This window comes from Erpetoichthys calabaricus, chromosome 10, assembly GCF_900747795.2.
Source record: "Erpetoichthys calabaricus chromosome 10, fErpCal1.3, whole genome shotgun sequence".
NCBI classification, from domain to species: Eukaryota; Metazoa; Chordata; class Cladistia; order Polypteriformes; family Polypteridae; genus Erpetoichthys; species Erpetoichthys calabaricus.
In genome coordinates this window covers 113093029-113114970 of record NC_041403.2, presented here as the reverse complement: position 1 = coordinate 113114970, position 21942 = coordinate 113093029, and the positions used below count along the sequence as shown (strand labels likewise).

The following is a 21942-nucleotide window of genomic DNA, read 5'->3' as shown; positions in this document are numbered from 1 at the left end:
GCCCTGCCCGGGGTTTGTTCCCTGCCTTGCGCCCTGTGTTGGCTGGCATTGGCTCCAGCAGACCCCCGTGACCCTGTAGTTAGGATATAACAGGTTGGATAATGGATGGATGGATATGATGTCAGCCAATGGCTTTTGATAGGACCCCTTGCTTTAAGTCAAGCAGCAAAGAGTCTGTCCATTAATTACCTGTCACTGATGCAGAGATTGTTTCTGTTGAGAGTACTTATGACAAATGTGAAACCAGTTTAATGTGACAGTTCTGCTGTTGTGTGGTACCTTGAGATCAACCAGATCCTGGACAGTCACGTGCCCCGTTTGTCTGCTAAAATTTACCTGCTGTTAAGAATGGCTGCAAGTGTGGGTACATGGCATTTCTTTAATCTGGTGTATTATAGAAACTGAGTTAACAAATTAACATTTTCTTGTGAAACTACATTACCTATAGCTATAGTTTTTCTCATTTTGGAAGATATTGTGTTTCTTTAGTCCGTGCGTATGTATTGTTCTGCTCGTAAATTTAAATGATCCATAGACAGAATATAAAGTATCTGTATGCCTGAAGTACTTCATTGGTAAAATTGTTCATTATGAAATGTAAATATAATGCATGCAGTATATTAGAAAATATTCACTTTTGTAAATAATCTTTGGTTTATTCTATTTAATTTACTCATGTATAGCTCACATTCCACTTAAAGCTTGCAAAGGTTTTCATACTGTATTTACATAAATAATACATTTAAAACATAATACAAAATACTGTGCAGTGTTACAGAAAAGTATGCATGTTTATTAATATATAATATACATTTGAATTTGTTATCTTCAAGTAGTAGTCATAATGTAAATAAATGGCAAAGTATATATTAAGCCAGCAGAGGGAGGAGGAAAGGAAAAAAAAATCTGTGAAATTAAATATCATAATATTAATTATAAATATATAATTAAATATATAATATATATATATAATAGGGCTAAAGATAATATCAGGAAAGTATATAGAAATTCCACAGTCCCTAGAAGTTGGTGAATTAATGCATGTCTATAAAAATTAAAACATTTGTGCATGTATTAACTGTTTTATAATCTTTGTATTACAATGGTCTGGGTGACTACTTGGGAAAATGTATACAGTATATTTATGTATAGTTTATATATAGTTCCAGCAAACCATCTTGAATTGCCTGTTAACAAGATGAAATATGGCTAACCACTAAGACAAGGTCAACCAGACCTGTTTATGAAATTGCAGCAAGGGATTTCATGATAAATCAGAGAACTTTAAACAATAAGCCATAAATTTAATCAAAAACAGAATAACCAGAAACTGATTTATCAGAAGTTGTAGCATCACAAAAAGTAGGTGTAAAACTACCAAAAAAAAAAATGAAAGAACAGCTATGAGTCAGTAATTAAAAGTCGTTCAGTAATGAGAGTACACATTGTTGTTTTAGGTTTCAATCCATAATCTTGGTTGTTGCACTGAATGCGGTGTATGGTTTTAAAATGTAGCATCATTACTGCCTTGTGGGAGTAATGTCCCTAGCAACTACAGCGCATCTTGACAACATAGCCATGAAATTTTATAGATAACAAAATTGCAACTTGGTAAACTTCAGTTTACTTGTAGTGAAAATATTAATATAAGACTCAAGTGTATTGATATTTCCTGAAGTACAATAGTGTATATACTTCCAAGAAACCACAATAGAGCAGCAAAAAAGTAATTGAAGCAAAAATCATTAAATCATAACAACTACCCAAACATTTGGTGGCAAAGACAATAAAAAATAATGCAACACCAGCTGCTGCAGCTACATTAATATAAATAGTTCTGTCAGAAATGAATGGTGAATTTCATTTTCAGCCCATTAAATATTAGCTATATTGCAAATATATTATCTGTGATATAAAGAAAATATACTTTCCACGTAGGTTAACCTGAACCATGAAGAACTCAATCATAGCCAGATAGTGAGAGAAGAACTGAGTTTCTTATTCAAAATGGTATTTTCATGAACAAACATTCTGACCTCTCATATCTTTCATTTACAGAGAGACGAGGAGATCTGCCCTGCTCCTGAATACTCCTGTACCTGCTCTACATCTGTTAAGGGAGTCCCTGGACCTCCAGGACCTCAGGTAAGTGCATTAGTTTTGACTAAATTCTCTTCAGGTTGCCTTTTGCATGGAAAATTACAGAATAACTGTTTACAGATATGCATACATAAGGACCTGCCCACCATTGATCATATTGCATATGAATTTCCTTTGGATATCTTTTGTTTTGGTGTAGAACTCGTTTTGGTAAAACCTGTGCTCACTATTATTTTTGTACTGTTTTTTTCAGATCACTAATTCCTGTAGGTAGTTCTAGAGATCTGCAAATTTCCATGACATCCTAACTCATCATCAGAGGATCATTTATTATTTAATATTGAATCTCTCTGTATCTTAGTCCTAAAGATTGGCGACTCAAAGTGAATAATATTTGCTGTGTTTATCAACCAGAAGACTGGAATCAAAAGAAACTTATGACTGTTTTGTCTTCCATACTTTACTATCAAGGTTACCGTCTGGTGTTTCGGTTTATGGAAAGGTTAAATAGGGTATGTGTATGTGTGCATTTACAAAAAAGAAAGCAAAGATAGTAATGAAAAAAATTAATTGGAACCGTTAACATATAAATTTCCAATTATACCACACAAATGCTATACAGTCACATAAAGTTATCCTAGTTTGTCAAAGGCACTCACTACTTAAGCTCTCATTACATGATATTGTGGTCGATAATATTTTGCAAACTCTTGCATGTCCAGACCATGTATTAAGTGTGCAATTGCCCTGAGCAATACCTCATTTTTAGTGTTCTTACTAAACTTTTAGATTTTTTATCAAGAATATTCCAAGAAGCCATGCCATTTTATAGTGCTGTATATGAGCACCGCTATGTTGTTTATAGTAATGACCCCTGTTTCTAGTCACATATTTAGTCACCTGTGTTGTCACTGTCCAGCTCCTATAAAAAATGGTGGGGCACATTCCCAGACTTCCTAGAGTGTACACATAATTTCAATTTCAATTTACCCCAATGGTGGAAACGATGTCTTCAGGGAGTTGCTGATAAATGCAATACGGTTAAATGGATAAATCCCTTCATACCCTTCCTATAAGCTGATAATTTCTACATTAGCTCAACTGGATCAGTCATTTATGTTTATCATCTTTGTTTAAAAGGCAGACATCTCCATTATTGTGAGTCTAGTTTAACTTCATGTCGTGTAGAGGGCATAATCTATGCAATTCTATCACCTTATTGCCACAGTTGTTTTTCTACTCTTAGTTGGGTGAACATATTCTATGCTATATTATTTAATGCGGAGACTGTGTTCACAACTCTAAATTTAGTAAATCTATGGAAAGAAACTAAGTGTAGGGTTTTTACTTCTGGGTCAAACCTTGTTAACTGGGTTTTCCCTTGTAGACACTTCCTTCCCATACAAGTATCCTTCAGTTCTTTCTCTGACCCTTCATGACGTCTTCTCATAACTCCTGCCTGGTAGTGCCTATACTGCTCCTAACAACATTTTCCAACTGGTGATCCTCATTACACTATAAAATCTATTATTAAAAAAACACATAAAATAATTGGTACTACTATTAAGAGAAATTTTACCTACTTGTTTAGCTATTCATCCATTAATTTATTTTGTGAACCTTCTTGCTCCTGTGCAGACTCAGAAGAAAACATTGCCTGACCCAAGAGTCTTACGCCAGGCATACTCTGTGAGATTTTTAGAACTCAAGAGTACTCACACTGCGCAATCTTGTCGTCAGTCACATATGTGCTCAAATTGTACAAGCATATTTGGTCCAGTTGACATGCCATGACATGGGTGCACAGACTATATGTATATACTGTATAGCCCAGACAGACAATTTTACCCATTCAAAAAATATGATGGCCACAGGCTTCTCAAAATATCAACAAAGAAAAGATCTATGTTCCTGCCCCTTGCTGTTCTGTGCTCTGAAAGTACAAAGCAAACAAATGGCATACAGTAACTGGACACATGGATTGTTGAGGCCCAGACAATATGTTCTGTCTATTTTACAGAGAGAATTTGAGGTGTGTCGCCTATGTAATTTACCGTTGAATGTGTCTTTCACGTTCTTCCAGTAAAGGTTTCCTAAGATTCTTTTGTTGTTGGTCATTTAGTTATGTGTGTATTGCAATGTGATATTTAGTTTTTTTCAAATCAAAAATGTGAAAATATCTGACGTACAGTACACTGCAAACCCACAATTTATAGACATGAAATTTGATAGCAAAAATCAGGTCATGAGACTGCTTTAACAAGAAGACAGCCATCTGAAATTTCTGACATTATAGAAATTCCCCTGATTGTACAAAAGACCAATCGTAAAACAAATTTGGGCATCGCAACCCTGACTGCACGTGAAACAATGGCTAATTTGGGCTGAATCAGATAATAAGTTGGTAACTGCAAATTTGCCACAATCACACAATGCATGCCCAGCATTGGTTCCACAGCAACAACCCATTTCAGAGCTCAATCTGGGTGAATATACAGTTGTTAATCAACTTCAGGTTCACATATTTGGGGTGTGAAAGGAAAAATGGAGAGACAAGTGCAACGTCCACACATGCAGTGTCCAGACATGGATTGGATGCCAAGACTTGGTCTGTGCTATCTGTTAAAAGCTGCATTTGTTGATAATTTTCAACAAATTGAATATTCAAAATCAATACAAGTGTTCGATTTTTTCGTAATTTGGTATAGTAAATAAATTCACTGTGTAATAGAATGCTTAAAATTAATGTTATCTAGATTAAAGCACTTTCAAAAATTCTTATCTTTTTGTTTATTCTCTTTCATTCTAGGGCAAAGCAGGACCAAGAGGTCCCCGAGGTGAACGTGGTGAGCCAGGACCAAAGGTTAGAAGGATAAAAATGCTTCAGTCTTTAACATTTACTTATGTGATTTTCCTTATATACAGTGTGCTTCACCAAACATCTATATCCCAATTAGAGGTGGGATTTTTACATGAGAGTTACCCATTTTAATATTGTAACTGTGAAAATTACAAATTCAAAATAACTAATATTTCAATTAATGTGCTGATTTACATTCATTGCTTCCTCTTTGCTATTGCTTTCTATACATGGATAAGCAGGTTAGGAGAATGAATGGATGGAACAAAATATTTTAGAGAGCACTTCCTTGTTTACAAGGACACGTCCAGTAGAGGGTACTATTTCAGTGAAAATCATAGGGTATGGTAAGTCAGTAAGATTTGCAAGGTTTGCCCACTAGAAATAATTTCTTTGCAAAGAAAATAGCACATATATTAGAAAGTAGTCATATACAAATTTTCATACTTTATGATATCTGCATCCTTGAGGGCACTGTTTCAGAATCTGCAGGAGAGATCACTAGACACACTCTGTTTAAATGTGGTACATCTATATAGGAGTGGGTAGTCCATCCATCCATCCATTATCCACCGCTTATCTGAGGTCGGGTCGCGGGGGCAGCAGCCTAAGCAGGGAAGCCCAGACATCCCTCTCCCCGGCCACCTCCTCCAGCTCCTCTGGGAGGACCCCGAGGCGTAGCACGGCCAGCCGGGAGATATAATCCCTCCAGCGTGTCCTGGGTCTGCCCCGTGGCCTTCTTCGAGCAGGGCATGCCCGGAACACCCCCCAAGGGAGGCGTCCAGGGGGCATCCTAACCAGATGCCCGAACCACCTCAACTGACTCCTCTCAATGCGGAGGAGCAGTGACTCTACTCCAAGTCTCTCCCGGATAACTGAACTCCTCACCCTATCTCTAAGGGAAAGTCCAGTCACCCTGCAGAGAAAACTCATTTTGGCCCGTTTGTATCCGCGATCTTGCTCTTTCGGTCACTACCCAAAGTTCGTGGCCATAGGTGAGGGTAGGAATGTAGATCGACTGGTAAATCGATAGCCTCGCCTTTTGGCTCAGCTCTCTCTTCAACACGACGGACCGCTGCAGAGCCCACATTACTGCGGATGCCGCACCGATCCGTCTGTCAATCTCCCGCTCCATTCTTCCCTCACTCGTGAACAAGACCCCAAGATACTTGTACTCCTCCACTTGAGGCAGTACTGTGCTCCCAACCCAGAGAGTGCATTCCACCTTTTTCCGGCTGAGAACCATGGCCTCGGATTTAGAGGTGCTGACTCTCATCCCCGCTGCTTTGCACTCGGCTGCGAACCGCTCCAGTGAGAGCTGGAGGTCCGATGAAGCCAACAGAACCACGTCATCCGCAAATAGCAGAGACAAGATTCTGAGGTCACCGAACAAGACCCCCTCCCCTCCTTGGCTGCGCCTAGAAATTCTGTCCATATAACTTATGAAAAGAATCGGTGACAAAGGGCAGCCCTGGCAGAGTCCAACCTCAACAGGAAACGAGTCCGACTTATTACCGGCAATGCGGACCAAGCTCCTGCTTCTCCTGTACTGGGACTGGATGGCTCATAACAATGAGCCTTGTACCCCGTACTCTTGGAGCACACCCCACAGGATGCTTCGAGGGACACGGTCAAATGCCTTCTCCAAATCCACAAAACACATGTGGACTGGTTGGGCAAACTCCCATGCCCCCTCCAGGATCCTAGCCAGGGTGTAGAGCTGGTCCAGTGTTCCACGGCCGGGACGGAATCCGCATTGTTCCTCTTGACTCTGAGATTCGACCATCAACCGAACTCTCTTCTCCAGCACCCCTGTATAGACCTTACTGGGGAGGCTGAGGAGTGGGCAGTATGGCTTAAAATCAATATCATGATATAACTAAACACTGACAGTTTTGGTAGATACCTGTACAGTGTATTTATATGTAGTTTTCAGACTGATAGTCATTTTTAACTGATTCATTTAATTAGGAGACACATCTCATATTAATTGAAATGCCTGTTAATACTCTGCTGCTCAAATAGGTTTGAACGTATATGTTCACTTCTCCTGAACTGATAAAACTACAACTTCATTCTTTCCCTTTCACTCACTCACACTGCCAATACCAAGCAAACACAGCACAACAGTGTCTGTTGACTCACTAATCAGGATGAACCGCACAGCATTCATATAAGTCTGTACACATAGATATTATCACTAAGACACTAATACATGGACAGAAAATCACATTTCCCATTTCTTTTCAAATGCATGTTTTATGTTTAAATGTATTTATAAGTTTTCCACTAATCTTTATTATACCAGTAAAATATATTTCAGTTTGGAGTTTAATTGAAAAGCAAAAATTGGTTAGGATAAAATCACCAAGTAAGCAGGGTCCACAGGACTGAACTTGAAAAACATAGCTCTGAACAACATTAAGAATTTGTGGTTGTGACTCATTTCCTTTCCAAAAATAGAAATTTAGTAAAAATATATACAAATGCAGCAGTGCATCACCAATAAATTTTCTTTGTGTCTATGAAGAAATATTTATACAATCAAAAGTAGCTAAAATTGTTAAGCCAAGCTTGTGTTGTATTAGCTAACTTTACAATATGTAAATAAGTTTTTGCAAAACCGCAAAATTTTTTTCGTTTATTTGTAACAGTACATCAGTGTATCTTTCTTTTTTGTAGTGTTTTCATGATCAAATAAGCACTAAATGCAGAGCTCATACATACAAACACATATACAGTACATATATACACACAACCCAGTGATCATCAGAACTCTGCACATGCTTGTTGAAGTATCAGCTTTTGTTAATATGAAGAATTAAATTCGGACAAATTATGTTAGACATTTTTTCATCTTGAGTAAAATTATGTGACCAGCAATGTAATAAATAGATAGAAAACATACATTTCTTTGAATTCCTTGGCTGCATATGATTTATACTGGAGGATGTTTTTACAGTATGTTCACATTAACAGGTCACATTCTAAATCATATCCATACATCCATTATCCATCCCGCTATATCCTATCTACAGGGTCACGGGGGTCTGCTGGAGCCAATCCCAGCCAACACAGAGCGCAAGGCAGGAAAAAAACACCGGGCAGGGTGCCAGCCCACCGCAGGGCACACACACACACACACACACACACAGCACACACTAGGGACAATTTAGAATCGCCAATCCACCAAACCTGCATGTCTTTGGACTGTGGGAGGAAACCCGAGTACCCGGAGGAAACCCACGTAGACACAGGGAGAACATGCAAACTCCACGCAGGGAGGACCCGGGAAGCGAACCCAGGTCTCCTAACTGTGAGGCAGCAGCGCTACCCACTGTGCCGCCCTCCAAATCATATACAAAGATAATTTGCCTACAATTAATATCAGTTGACATAAACCATAGTCAACTGTTTTTAGAGGATTTCCATGAAGTTTGTTTGTTACATAGTGCACATTTTAAAAAAAACACAAAAGTGGTTTGGTCTTTACAGACTTGAGTCCAGAACAGAACTGAACAATATAAGAATGGCAGATATATATAATGGAACAACAGGAAGTGATGCAGCAAGCAGGTGGCATTCTGGGATTGAAGTGTCATCGTCTGGAGGTGGGACTTTGAGGGGTGTAACTGGAAGTGACATCATATGTCAGAAGTGATTATTATTGGGGTGATTCTTCAGTTGTTCTGCGGTGAAAAGAGAAGAAAGAGAGTACAGTGCCAACCTCTGGTCTGGTGATCAAATGCAATTATTTGACCCATTGGGTCGGGCGGTCTGAGATGTCATGAGCCCGAAAAAGAATATCAGGATAGGACCTTGGTGGTAAATGACAAAAAATATCTGATGCGTGGGTTCGTTGCTCTAGGCACCGCCATCCACTGCAAGCGGCATGGTCAGTATATAGAGTGAATTCACGGCCAGAAGGTACTACCTCAGCTGTGTAATTGCCCACTTAATCACAGATGCCTCTCATTTCACTGTCACATACCTGATATCCCTGTCCAACCGTTTCCGACTCAGAAACAAAATGGGGTATTAGACACCTTCGATGCTTTGACTCAACATGGCACCAAGACCTGTGTCCAAAGTGTCAGTCTGAATGGTAAAGAGAAATTAATACAGGTGCCAGAATAAGGGCCTGCTTTAAGTCACAAAATTAAAAGTCTGCCTTTTCAACCCTTGGCTGACACCCTCTTCTTTGTCAAATTAGTCAAGAGCATCACCCTTTCCAAAAAATGGGGCATGGGGTAGGTGTCAGATTGGGAAACTTGATTGAGCTGACCAAAGTCATTGGGCAAAACCTCCAACTTCGATCAGGCTTAGAGACCAAGACAATGGGGCTGGACCAGGGACTAAGGCTCTCCTCAATCACACCTAGTTCCAACATTTTCTTGATCTCAAGTTCCAGTTCATTCTTTTTCGCTTTTGAGAAGCGATAGAGTTATTCCCTGACTCTCACCCCAGGTTGAGTGATGATGTCATGCTCAACCAGTGAGGTCTGGCTGAGTGTTTCACTGACTGCCTCGGGTATGGACAGGATCACTGATTCCAGCTCCTGTCTTTGAGCAGGCACTAAATTTGGACCGAAGTTGAAAGAAAATTTATGAGCGAACAAAGAGTAAGGCTGAGTCGGGACTGGATCCAGGTCCCTTTCCCACCATGGTTTCAGCAAATTATTGTGATAAATCTGCTCTATGGGTCGACGATTAGGTTGTTTAACTAATTAATCGACCAACACTTTTCACTCCTTAACCTTGTATGGGCCATGCCAATGGGCAAGTAATTTAGAATGTGAGGTAGGGACTAAAACCATAACACGGGACAGGGACGTCCCTTGGTTATAACTCCGGACTTGCGCTGTTTGAGCTTTCACCATATTTTGTTTTAGAATAGGTCAAATTTTAGCCAATCTATTACGTAATTGCGCGATATACTATAAAAATAATAGTGTATGGAAAGGCCTCATCCTCTCAACCTTCTTTTAGGATGTCCAATAGTCCCCGGGGTTGGCATCCGTGTAATAATTCAAAAGGGGAAAACCCTGTTGAGGCTTGAGGGACCTCCCGATAAGCGAAAAGAACGAAGGGAAGTAACTGATACAAGTTCTTCCCATCCGCATTGACTACTTTGCGCAGCATTTGTTTCAGGGTCTGATTGAACTGCTTGACTAGACTGTCAGTTTGAGGATGATACACTGCAGTCTTGAGATGCTTTACTCTGAATAATTTGGCAACCTCCCTGAATGTTTCCGAGGTAAAGGGCGTCCCTTGATCTTTTAAGATTTTTTTTGGGGATGCCCACCCAAGCAATGACCCCTACAAGTGCAATATTTTTTGAAATAAGGATGGCTTCTGGGAAATGAGTAGCATAATCCACGAGGACTAATATATATTTGTGTCCTTGGGTGGAGGGATCCAAGGGTCCTACAGTGTCGACCCCAATGCGCTCAAAGGGAGCATCAATAAGGGGAATTGGGATTAGAGGAACACAGTCCCTCCTAGGAATCTACCGTAATTGACATTCCGGACAAGAAATACAGAAAAGGTGGACCTCCTCATTAATCCCTGTCCAATAGAATTGGAGTTTAATTACCTCTCCAGCGTTTTCTCAGCTCCCAAATAGTCATCAAGCAAGTGTGTATATGCCAGTTCACAAACCTGTTTCAGGAAGGTCTGTAAAATCAACAAGACATACCTGACCTCCTTCTCATTCTCAGCTACTCAATACAGTATAATAAATTATTGACAACACTAGAATCCCTGAAGCCTATGAAAAAAAGTTGTAATCCCTGCCAACTTAAATTCCTTCACACCTGTCCATCAGCGTATTTGTTTTGCAAATGTGTCAATCAGCACAAGCAGCCTGCTATCCCATCCCACCACCGACGCAGCTGAAGTTCTCCCAGTTCAAGTCTCTTTATCTGGGTGTGAGATGCCTGAAGTTGTGTAGGGTAAATAAAATATCGTTATTTGGAATACATACATTTCTTTTATGATCTGGGTAAATGTAAGATAACAGGAAATGCGAGGCACTGAGAGTGTCATGGGGTGGTACGGAGAGAGGATGTGCACACTGCGCAGTAGGAGTAATGATTGGATAAATGTCAGAAAACTTTCATAATATACAGTGAGGAACATAAGTATTTGAACACCCTGTGATTTTGCAAGTTCTCCCACTTAGAAATCATGGAGGGGTCTGAAATTCACATTGTAGGTGCATTCCCACTGTGAGAGACAGAATGTAAAAAAAAAAATTCAGGAAATCACATTGTATGATTTGTACAGAATTTATTTGTATTGCACTGCTGCACATAAGTATTTGAACACCTGGCAATCAGCATGAATTCTGGCTGTCAAAGACCTGTTACTCTGCCTTTAAGAAGTCCACCTCTACTCCACTTAGTAATCTTAATTAGTAGCACCTGTCTGAGCTCTTTAAAGACACCTGTCCACCCCACAGTCAGTCAGACTCCAACTACTACCATGGGCAAGACCACAGAGCTGTCAAAAGACACCAGAAACAAAATTATGGACCTCCACAAGGCTGGAAAGGGCTACGGGGCAATTGCCAAGCAGTCTTGGTGAAAATAGATCAACTGTTGGAGCAATTGTCAGAAAATGGAAGAGGCTAAAGACGACTGTCAGTCTCCCTCGGACTGGGGCTCCATGCAAGATCTCACCTCGTGGGGTATCACAGATGATAAGAAAGGTGAGGAATCAGCCCAGAACTACATGGGAGGAGCTAGTCAATGACATGAAGAGAGCTGGGACCACAATTTCAAAGGTCACTGTCGGTAGAACACTATGCCGTCTTGGTTTCAAATCACGCATTGCACGGAAGGTTTCCCTGCTCAAGTCATTACATGTCCACGCCCGTCTGAAGTTTGCCAATGACCATCTGGATGATCCACAGGAGGCATGGGAGAAAGTCATGTGGTCAGATGAGACCAAAATAGAACTTTTTGCTCTAAACTTCACTCGCCGTGTTTGGAGGAAAAAGAAGGAGGAGTTGCATCCCAAGAACACCATCCCTACTGTGAAGCATGGGGGTGGAAACATCATGCTTTGGGGGTGCTTTTCTGTGAAGGGGACAGGACGACTGCACTGTATTAAGGAGAGGATGAATGGGGCCATGTATTGTGAGATTTTGAGCAACAACCTCCTTCCCTCAGTCGGAGCACTGAAGATGGGTCGTGGCTGGGTCTTCCAACATAACAATGACCCGAAGCACACAGCCAGAATAACCAAGGAGTGGCTCCGGAAGAAGCATATCAAGGTTCTAGAGTGGCCTAGCCAGTCTCCAGACCTAAATCCAATCGAAAATCTTTGGAGGGAGCTGAAACTCCATGTTGCTCAGCGCCAGCCCCGGAATCTGACAGATCTAGAGGAGATCTGTGTGCAGGAGTGGGCTAAAATCCCTGTTGCAGTGTGTGCAAACCTGGTCAAGAACTTCTGGAAACGTTTGACCTCTGTAATTGCAAACAAAGGCTTCTGTACCAGATATTAACACTGATTTTCTCAGGTGTTCAAATACTTATGTGCAGCAGTGCAATACAAATAAATTCTGTACAAATCATACAATGTGATTTCCTGAATTTTTTTTACATTCTGTCTCTCACAGTGGGAATGCACTTACAATGTGAATTTCAGACCCCTCCATGATTTCTAACTGGGAGAACTTGCAAAATCGCAGGGTGTTCAAATACTTATGTTCCTCACTGTAATAGAGAGATACGCAAAAATTCCTAAGGTCCAGTTTTTGCATTGTCATTCTGGAATATTAAGTGTTGCTTTATGTTAAATGGATTTAAATGATTTTAGGAAAAGGATACAACGTAACAAAATGTGAAAAATGTGAAGGCGTTTGAGTACATTCTGAATCAAGTTTATAATGGAAAATCAACACAATTTATCATCTAAAAATCATAGTCAAGCTTTGTTGTGGCAGGCACATGCTATGCAGCTGCCAGATATGAAGTTGAAATAATAATAATCAATTACATTTATATAGTGCTTTTCTAGCACTCAATGCACTTTACACTGATAGAGGGGAACCACTTCAATCACCACAAATGTGCAGCATTCACATGGATGATGTAATGGCAACTATTTTGCACTAGTGTATTCACCACCCATTGTATACTGTATTATGTGGGGAAGGGGTGAGAGAGAGATAGCGAATTAAAGACAGGGGATGATTAGGAGCCAAAATGGACAAGGCCATGATGGGCCATTTAAACAAGATTTTGGGGAACATCCTACTGTTTTCACAAGATGCCCATGAAACTATTATGACCACATAGAGTCAGTATCTCAGTTTTATGTGTCATTCCCCCAGCTGGCATCTCCAGCACCTCTTACAGCAGCAATACCAACCTTTCTGGTCGTGTTCCCATCTAATTACTGACCAGGTCCAAACATGCTTAGCTTCAGGAGCATTACCTGTTCTGAAATGCAGGTGATATGATATTATACCTGTTGCACTCTGCCAGTGAGGAGGAGTTAAAAAAATATAATCTCTCAGCACAACGAAGATCCAAATATTGCAGCCAACTCAATTAAGAAATGACATAAAAAAGGAGGTTTATTTCCTGGAATGCCACAGTTAGAGCGCAGACCTTAATCTTTAAAGAAACCTGTGGACCAATCCAAAAAGTGCTATGCACAAGAGACACCATCTCAGTTTGACTGAGACTGAAGTTCTCTGCAAAGAAAAGTGAAATAAAATTGCAAATTCTGTGCCCTAAGTTGATAAAGACCTGTACCCTTGACTTAACTGCTGGAAACAAAACAAAAATTAATTCCACATAGTGTTAGTGAATAGGTGTGCACGGTTATGCAAGCAAGGCTTTCAAAAATGTTTAACCTGCTTTACCTAAACATTGTTTGTTACAAGATAGGATTAAATTTTTAAAAAGTGTGACATGATTTCATTTCAGCCTTTTCATCAACAAATGATGAAATGTCAATTTGGGCGAATTTTGGCATTCACAATCAAGGATTGATATCCACTTTGTACCAAATGGTGTCAAGGTGGCCCCCTTCCACTTTGACTTGGATGGGTGTGCTGGAAAATTGAAGGGTAGAAAGATAAAATGCACAAGGTAAAGATTACTTTCTCTAGAGCTGAAATTCTCTCAATCTCTTGCTTAGTAACAAAGTATTAATAATTTATTCATACTAAATATTTACTGATCGTTTCTTAGTTTTACACATAATTTTCAAATCCTTAGTTAATGCTTTGCATGTATATGGTACTGTGGGAATGCAAGGATGTAGTTTAGAGACGAAGGTACTTAATTTACGCCATGTCATGATCTAGCTTTTTTATTCCCAACTGTTCCCTGTCTTTCAAATTTTTTTAAGTATAGTTCTAGGGGTGTTGGAAGTCAAAAAATCTATTGGTTATATTAATTTTATGCTTTGAGGTTTTCCCAGACACTGTCTTGTTTTCTTTGTGGGGAGGTCACCATTGTGGGATAGTTTTATCGATTGTTGTTTCTCCCTCGGTATACTGTGTGACTGGGAGTATGTGGTGCGTGTTGTCATCACTGCACTGGTATAAAGGTTTTCATTGAGTACTTTCTGATTGTTCATAATTGGATTCACCAAATGAAAACTTTAGCATTCATTCGTTATTTCAGTTTTCTGGCTATAACATTTTTCATTTATCCTTCATACTAAGCTTAAGGTTTTGCAGTTTGCACTAGTTATGTGTACCCATTTAAATTTCAAATACTGAACCATTTATCATCCTCAATTTTGGCTATAAATTGTGAAAGTTAATACTTAATTATCATCTTCCTGGTTATAAACTTTCCTTGTATTTTTGACCCCTTCAAACCATCTTCTGATTCTATTTACTGAAAAAACTGCTATCACCCTACAAACACAGTATAAAATACTGGACCATTTAAAATGTGTGATCTCCAGGTGGATTAGTTATGTGGTAGACATGATTTATTAGAGGTAGAGCATAACCATCAACCATTTTTATGCCATAGTCTTTGAAGAAATAGTGCCACTGGTTCTGTAAATTAATGTTCCCAGTGAAGGAGTGAGATAAAAAGAAAATTTATAAGGGAGGGCATTGCAGTCGCAATAAGACTATGATCTCCTATGTAAGACTTGATTTAGCAACCAAACACATGTTAAAAATTCATTGGCATCTGTTGATTCAGGTTGCAAGGATGCTACACACAGGATAAGCCTCAGGACCATGTGAAGTTAGTCCTTGAGTACTTAAAGCCTGTGCGGCCAAATTTTGTGATTTTCTCTTCTACGTGTTTGGGCTGTCCCTAAAGCTCTAGAAAGTTCCCCTACTATGGAAAATATCTTGTATTGTTCAAGTTCTCTTGAAGGCAGGCATCCCTAAACCTAATGATTGCAGAACAATACCCCTTACATCCCACATCATGAAGACCTTTAAGAGTCTGGTCCTGGAATATATGAATCATCCTGTGACTGACTATTCCCTGTGTCACACTGTAGTGTTGCCTATTAAAAAAAGATTGGATATTGTTTTGAAAGATACAATTAGCTGTCTGTTGTCAGAACTGTGAGGATTATGTTTTTTTATTCCTCCAGTGCCTTCAGTTCCATTCTGCCATCCTTTTTGAGGACAAAGCTCAGGGGATATGGGGGTAGGTGAGCCAACAGAGTACTGGATAATGAACTGTATGTCCGGAAGACCACACTTTGTGAGGGTCATGGATCTCTGATATGGATATAACACTGGAGCACCACAAGGAATAATTCTGTCTCCTTTTCTGTTCACCCTATATATCATGGACTATAAATATACCACCAGGTCATGTCACTCTCAGAAATTCTATGATGATTCTACACTAATTGGGGGGATTGACAAGGTAAATGAAACAAAGTATAGGAGTTAGGTGGAGAAACTTGCCTGTTGATGTAAAGACACTTCTCTGCAATTTAACATCAGAATAATGAAGGAACTGTTTATTGACTTTCACTACACCAAAGCACCTCTACCCCTAGTCACTTTTCACAGAGTGGATATGAAGGTCATGCACAGCTACATGATATTCTTGGGGATCCACGTTAATGAGAATCTGGACTGGTCTAGTAACATAAAGAAACTACATCAGAAAGGGCAGAGCAGTCCTTTTTTCTCTGGAAACTGTGCTCCTGTGACACAGGTAGTGACATCCTTTATATGTTCATATCTTTGATAGCCAATGCAGTTTTCTACACTGTAGTGACAGCAACATCACCTAATGAAAAGCTCACCAAATCAACAAGCTTATTAAAAAGGTAGACTCAATTATGGGACACAATCTTGACTCCCTTCGGGTATAAATGGAGGTAAGAATGAAAGCAAAACTAATGGCTATTAGCCATTAGCCAAAGCTGCATATCCTCTCTTTTAGCCAACAAATTATTCATCAGAAATGTGTCATGAAATACTATTCGGGCTCCTTTATACCTAAAGTAATATGCCTTTATAATGTGTCACTGTCACTGCTCTCTTATCTTTAGCCAAATCTGAAGTATTTTATTTGTTTTTTTTTAATTTTGTAATTCTTGCATGTATATGAGGGTGGTTGTTGTTGTTTGTCATAATATTTCTTCAGCTTCTGTAAAAAGTTAAATTTCCTTCCTATCTATCTATCTATCTATCTATCTATCTATCTATCTATCTATCTATCTATCTATCTATCTATCTATCTATCTATCTATCTATCTATCTGTCTGTCTGTCTGTCTGTCTGTCTGTCTGTCTGTCTGTCTGTCTGTCTGTCTGTCTGTCTGTCTGTCTGTCTGTCAGATGAGTATTCCACTGCCACCTTACCTTAGGGGGGTATATTACAAGGCATTCCACGCAATCTCCCCTGACTTTGCAGGTGAATTTACTAAAGGAGTTGGTCATTGACAGCAAAATGTACTATCATTGACAAGGACTCCTGCAAGGAGGCTCTCCTGGATGCTTTCCTCTACATTGGCCATAACAGAATGAAGAACAAATTCTGGTTGATGCTTCAAAAACCCTAACTATCCATCAATTACATTGCTTATGATTTTCATTCTCTTTGTTTGAAGTAGAGGTCCAATATTGTCAATTGAGAGGCACTGTCTTCTTAGGGCATTTATCTTAAAGTTAATGAGCACATTGAGAAGTGTTATAATGTTGGTTTATAAGTTAGTGAAGCTTGATTCAATAGCAGAACAGGATTGAGCCATATGGCAAAGAGCATAACGCTGAAATGGTCATTCTAGTCTGTAGCTTTGAAGCTACATACAGGAAGGAACTCTATGAACAGTATGGTGAGGACATTGATGGACTTACTGATTGAATTACTGGGTATATTGATTTCTGTGTGGACAATGTTGTTCCATCAAATACTGATCATTTCTTCCGTAACAACAAACCATGTGTTACCAGTTAATTGAAGGTTCTTTCTTAAACAAAAAAGAGAGCCTTCAAGGAAGAAGATAGGGGAGAGATGAAAAGGTGCAGAGAGAGCTCAAGGAAAAGATCAATGAGACTAAAGTGAACTACAGAAGGGAAATAGTGGAAAAGCTGAACCAAAATAACACATAGGAAATGTGAATGAAAAACATGACTGGCTTTAAACAGTTCATTTGAAGATCAGGAAATATAGGCAGTAGAAGAGGGCTGATGAGTTAAACTAAATTAGATATGCTCATGAGTAGCTCATTGGACTTTATTGGCTCCTTTCCATTTGATGCTGTATGCTCCAGACTTTAGATATAACACTAAATCATGTCACTGCAGAAACGTTCTGATTATATAGCCATAGTTGAGTTTATCAGCGGAGGGCAAATAACTGAAAAGAAGGTATTAATGAAGGACTTTGTTGAATGATGCAAATTGAATTAACATCAGTAAGTCAGAGAAAATAATCACAAAAATCAGCAGGGTTAAGCCCACTCTGCCCCCAGTTTTCATTGATGGGGTGCAGGCTTAAGTGCAACTCAATGGCTAAATAAAAGAAGGGTCAGAACCACCTCTATTTCCTTAGAAGGATGAGGTGGTTTGGTGTATGCAGGCCACTCTTACATGTTTTCTACCAGTCTGTAGTGGCCAGTCTAATTTTCTCTCTGGATGTCTGCTGGTATTAGTGCATGTGATACAGAGAGAATAAATAAACTAAAGACTGATTCATTCTTGGGAGTTAGGCTGGATGCAATGGAAGCAATGACTAAACTGGGGTCACTCAGAAAGCTGCCACCTATCCTGGGCAATGACTCCTTTCTAATGTATGAAGTCTTCACTAAAAAAGGGGCACCTTCAGTAACAGACTAAGACAAATGTGTTTGTCCAAGGAGCGCTACTATATGAGGTTGTTTCTACCACTAGCCATCATTCTCTATAATGAGTCACCCCACGACAGATGTTATATTATCCCTTGTGCGCTGAATGGTACTAAGCTGGTCCAGCATACATCTTAATAGACAATGACACTCTGTGCAACATACTTTGTCAATGACTGACATCCTATATTATTTAATTGTAATTGATAAATATGTGCAATCCTATTTACTTTACACTTAGAAAACACCTATACTTTGTTAATATGCTTACAGATAATTCTTGTTATATGTGTATTTTTACCTTGTTAACATACTTAAGATTATAGTAATTCTTGTTATATTTACTGTATATTTGAGCTTTTTTACGTCTGCGACTGTATCCTTGCAATTTCCCTCCTCTTTACTAAAGATTCTGTCTGTCTGTCTGTCTGTCTGTCTGTCTGTCTGTCTGTCTGTCTGTCTGTCTGTCTGGGCAGCATCATGTAGAGTAATGTAAACCTGTGAAAGATAATCCTCACTTGCAATGTAAATCTATAGTGTTGTGTAGAATCACCTGCTAATTTGCTTGTGAAAGATTCTGTTGATTACATTTTTATTTAAATCTGCAGGGTGAACCAGGTCCTCCGGGAATGACAGGTCAGGATGGATCTGAAGGTCCTTTGGGTTCTCATGGACCAAGAGGAATTACGGTTCGAGGTCCTGCGGTACGTCATTATAAATATGAACTCAGAATAACCAATTGTGAACATATTTTTCTCAATTAAGAATCACCTGGGGTTGTGTGAATTTTACTTTTGTCTATTATATTTCCTTATTGGATACTATGCAAGTAGCAAGTAGCTTGTGCTCTTAGTCAGTCTAAATAGAACTACCAGTTCCACTTTGCTTTGTACAAATCTTTAAGTTTTTTAATTTAAGAACATAATTAGTCTAATAAATTAGAGAAAACTCTAGAACATATTGCACTTTCATATATATCATAGGTTCTACATTGCAAATAGACAAAGCCTTCCGCAGCTCAGCCCATAAGCTTATTCACATCTACTCTGTGCACCTTGCTGACTTATCCCCACCATCTTACAGCTCTTGCCTCCTCCTAGAACAATTGATGTAATTTTCTGTCTTGGTCCTTTTCAAGACATGAAGTCTTAACACTACCCAGCCATGCCTGTCCTGATGCCACACTTCCCACCAGCTTTCTGTCGTATCTGTGTTTAGCACCTTCTCCATTATTTTTCCAAACCAGGCACAGGCAACCATGAATTCCTGATTCAGACTGCTAATGGGCAGCTTAGGTTTGTTCTTCAGCCCGTAGAGAATGACGCTGTTTAGAGGGAGGTTTAAAGTGTTTTTTTATGATTTTGTAAGATATCCATTTCCTGGTAATAATTGACCGTCAATAGACTTTTTTATGTTGTTGCTTTTTAGTGGTCCTTTCATCTGCTCAAAGGACAATATGTAACAATGTGTTATTAGAAGATACTAAAGTGTAATTTCTCTCCTTATTGCTTGCTATATTTTATTTTTTTTTTTCTGTAAATTGCCAGTAATCAAAGTATGCACGGAATTTCAATTATTGTGTGGGTTAAAAACAAGCAGTAATCTAAAAATATAATTTATATTGTCACTGGCAGCTGAAAATGTAACATTCTCAAACCTGCTTAGTCCAATTCATGGTTGAGGGGGGCTAAAGCCTATCCTAGCAAGTTGGACATAAGAAAGAAAACAACTGTAGACAGAATACTAGTCCATGACAGGGTCCACATTCACACACACTTACAACCATACTCTTAGTGAAGCAAATTTAGAGTCGCCACTTAACATGACTCACGCATCTTTTGCTAAACTTAAAATCAAAACAAAACCCACACAGATATGGGAAAAATGTGCAGTATATTGGATCCATGATGCTTTTGCCCTAATCACAATGCTGCCACGCCACACTTTTTAAAATTTCTTCATCTTCTTCTTCCTCCTCCTCATCTTTTTCCACTTCTGTGTGGGGTCAATATGCTTCATCAAATTGCTCTGTCCTACACCTTCTAGCTAGTCAAGCCCTTTTCCTTCAGATCTTCTTTTACTTTATCCATGTGACGATGCAGGTTCGGCTCCATGCTCCCCTCTTCTGCTAGGGAGCCCTTGAACCCAACACCGTCGGTAATGTCACGATGAGCTAGACAGTGAGGCAATAAACAATTGAGCAAGGGGATGATGTATTAAATGTGCAAAGTGCTTTTATTCAAAGAACAATCAAAACAATCAGTGTTCTAATAAAGTGCTGTGCAGTTCATTCAGATGTCTTCATTAAATAATAATCCATAAAATGAAATGTGAAGGTTAAAATCAATAGAAACATCTTCTAAGTATAAGAGATTAAAAATCCTACAAGAAGCAATCCTTCAAAATTACAAAGCCAGGTGTCTTCCTTTAAAACATGGTGGCTCCCCTGCTACTCCCATCTGGGCTGCTCGACAGGAGAGTCGCCTACCAGCAGGAACAGCTGCCTTTCATTCAGGTCCGGTAGCCCACTGACCCTTGGCTTCGTCGGGCTCCCAACCAGACCAAGACTTGGGTTATTTCCCAGTGGCCAAGGCGCTCACGCTGGGGCTACACCAGCCCAAAGCCTTCTCGACTCCCGCTCCTTCTACGGTCAAGTCGATTCCTCCACTGGTCACTCCAGCTACTTAGTCGCTCAGCTGGAGCGACCGCTTTCTCAGCCCCACTGAGTGTCGGCCAAACACTCCCCACGTGGGCTCTCTTCCCAGCTGCCGGCTTTCTCTAATATGAGCCTGCTCTCGCTCGCTCTCCTTCCTCACACCAGCTTTCTCCACCTGCTTCCTGCTACCTACCTCCTGCTACTCTTGCAGGTAGGCGACTCTCCTGTAGAGCAGACCAGATGGGCGTAGCAGGGGAGCCGGCATGGAAGCAGAAGACACCGGGCTTGTGGTTTTAACATTACTTCCTGTGACATTTTACCTTGTGGTTTTTAGAAGAGTTTTTCTATTTATTGATTTGAACTTCCACATGTTTTAAGGATTATTTATTGACTTGAACTTTGCACAGTTGCACGTTGGATTTATTTGAATAAAAGCACTTTGCACTTATACATCATCCCCTTGCTCAATTGTTTATTGCCTCACTGTCTAGCTCATCGGTGACATTACCAACGGTGTTGGGTTCAAGGGCTCCCTAACAGCCGATGGGAGCATGGAGCTGAACCCGCATTGTCACAATCCATCTATCTCTACCTTGGCCTCCCTCGTTTTCTCCTTACAAAAATACATTGTTTCACATACACTTAAAGTTATTTTGAATTTCAAAACCCCAATAAATGTTTAAATGTAATAAGTTTTCTTAGTGTTGTCTTTCAAACGTGACTCAGGTGCTTAGTATGTTTTAAAATATCTTATTAAGAGTGAGGAGCTCAGCCATACAAGCTCCTTATCTGGACTGAGAGTTGAAATGGCTTGGGAATGTAGTTAGCATGCCTCTTGACCACCTCCACTATACCAGACAGCCCACTATGAGAAGCCTGAGGGGCAGACCCAGTACATGCTAGAAGGATTATATCTTTCAGCTGCTTTAAATTTCTCTGGGGTTAGGGATGCCTGGTCAGCCTGGCTCAGCATGTTGCTACTATGCCTCTCACAATGAAAGGAGACAGAATTTTATTTGTCTT

The 21942-nt window shown here is 39.7% G+C and overlaps 1 protein-coding gene across 2 annotated transcripts in view; it reads left to right on the top strand.

The window, feature by feature from the left end:
- LOC114659314 (collagen alpha-1(XIV) chain) overlaps positions 1-21942 on the top strand; it is a 306226-nt gene that overhangs the window by 228172 nt on the left and 56112 nt on the right. The window contains exons 30-32 of one of the 2 annotated variants that reach the window (XM_028811737.2): positions 2059-2145; positions 4910-4963; positions 18872-18967. In XM_028811737.2, the coding sequence (XP_028667570.2) occupies positions 2059-2145; positions 4910-4963; positions 18872-18967 (237 nt within the window). The remainder of the gene's footprint in view (positions 1-2058; positions 2146-4909; positions 4964-18871; positions 18968-21942) is intronic. The other variant, XM_051932843.1, reaches the window with a different exon arrangement.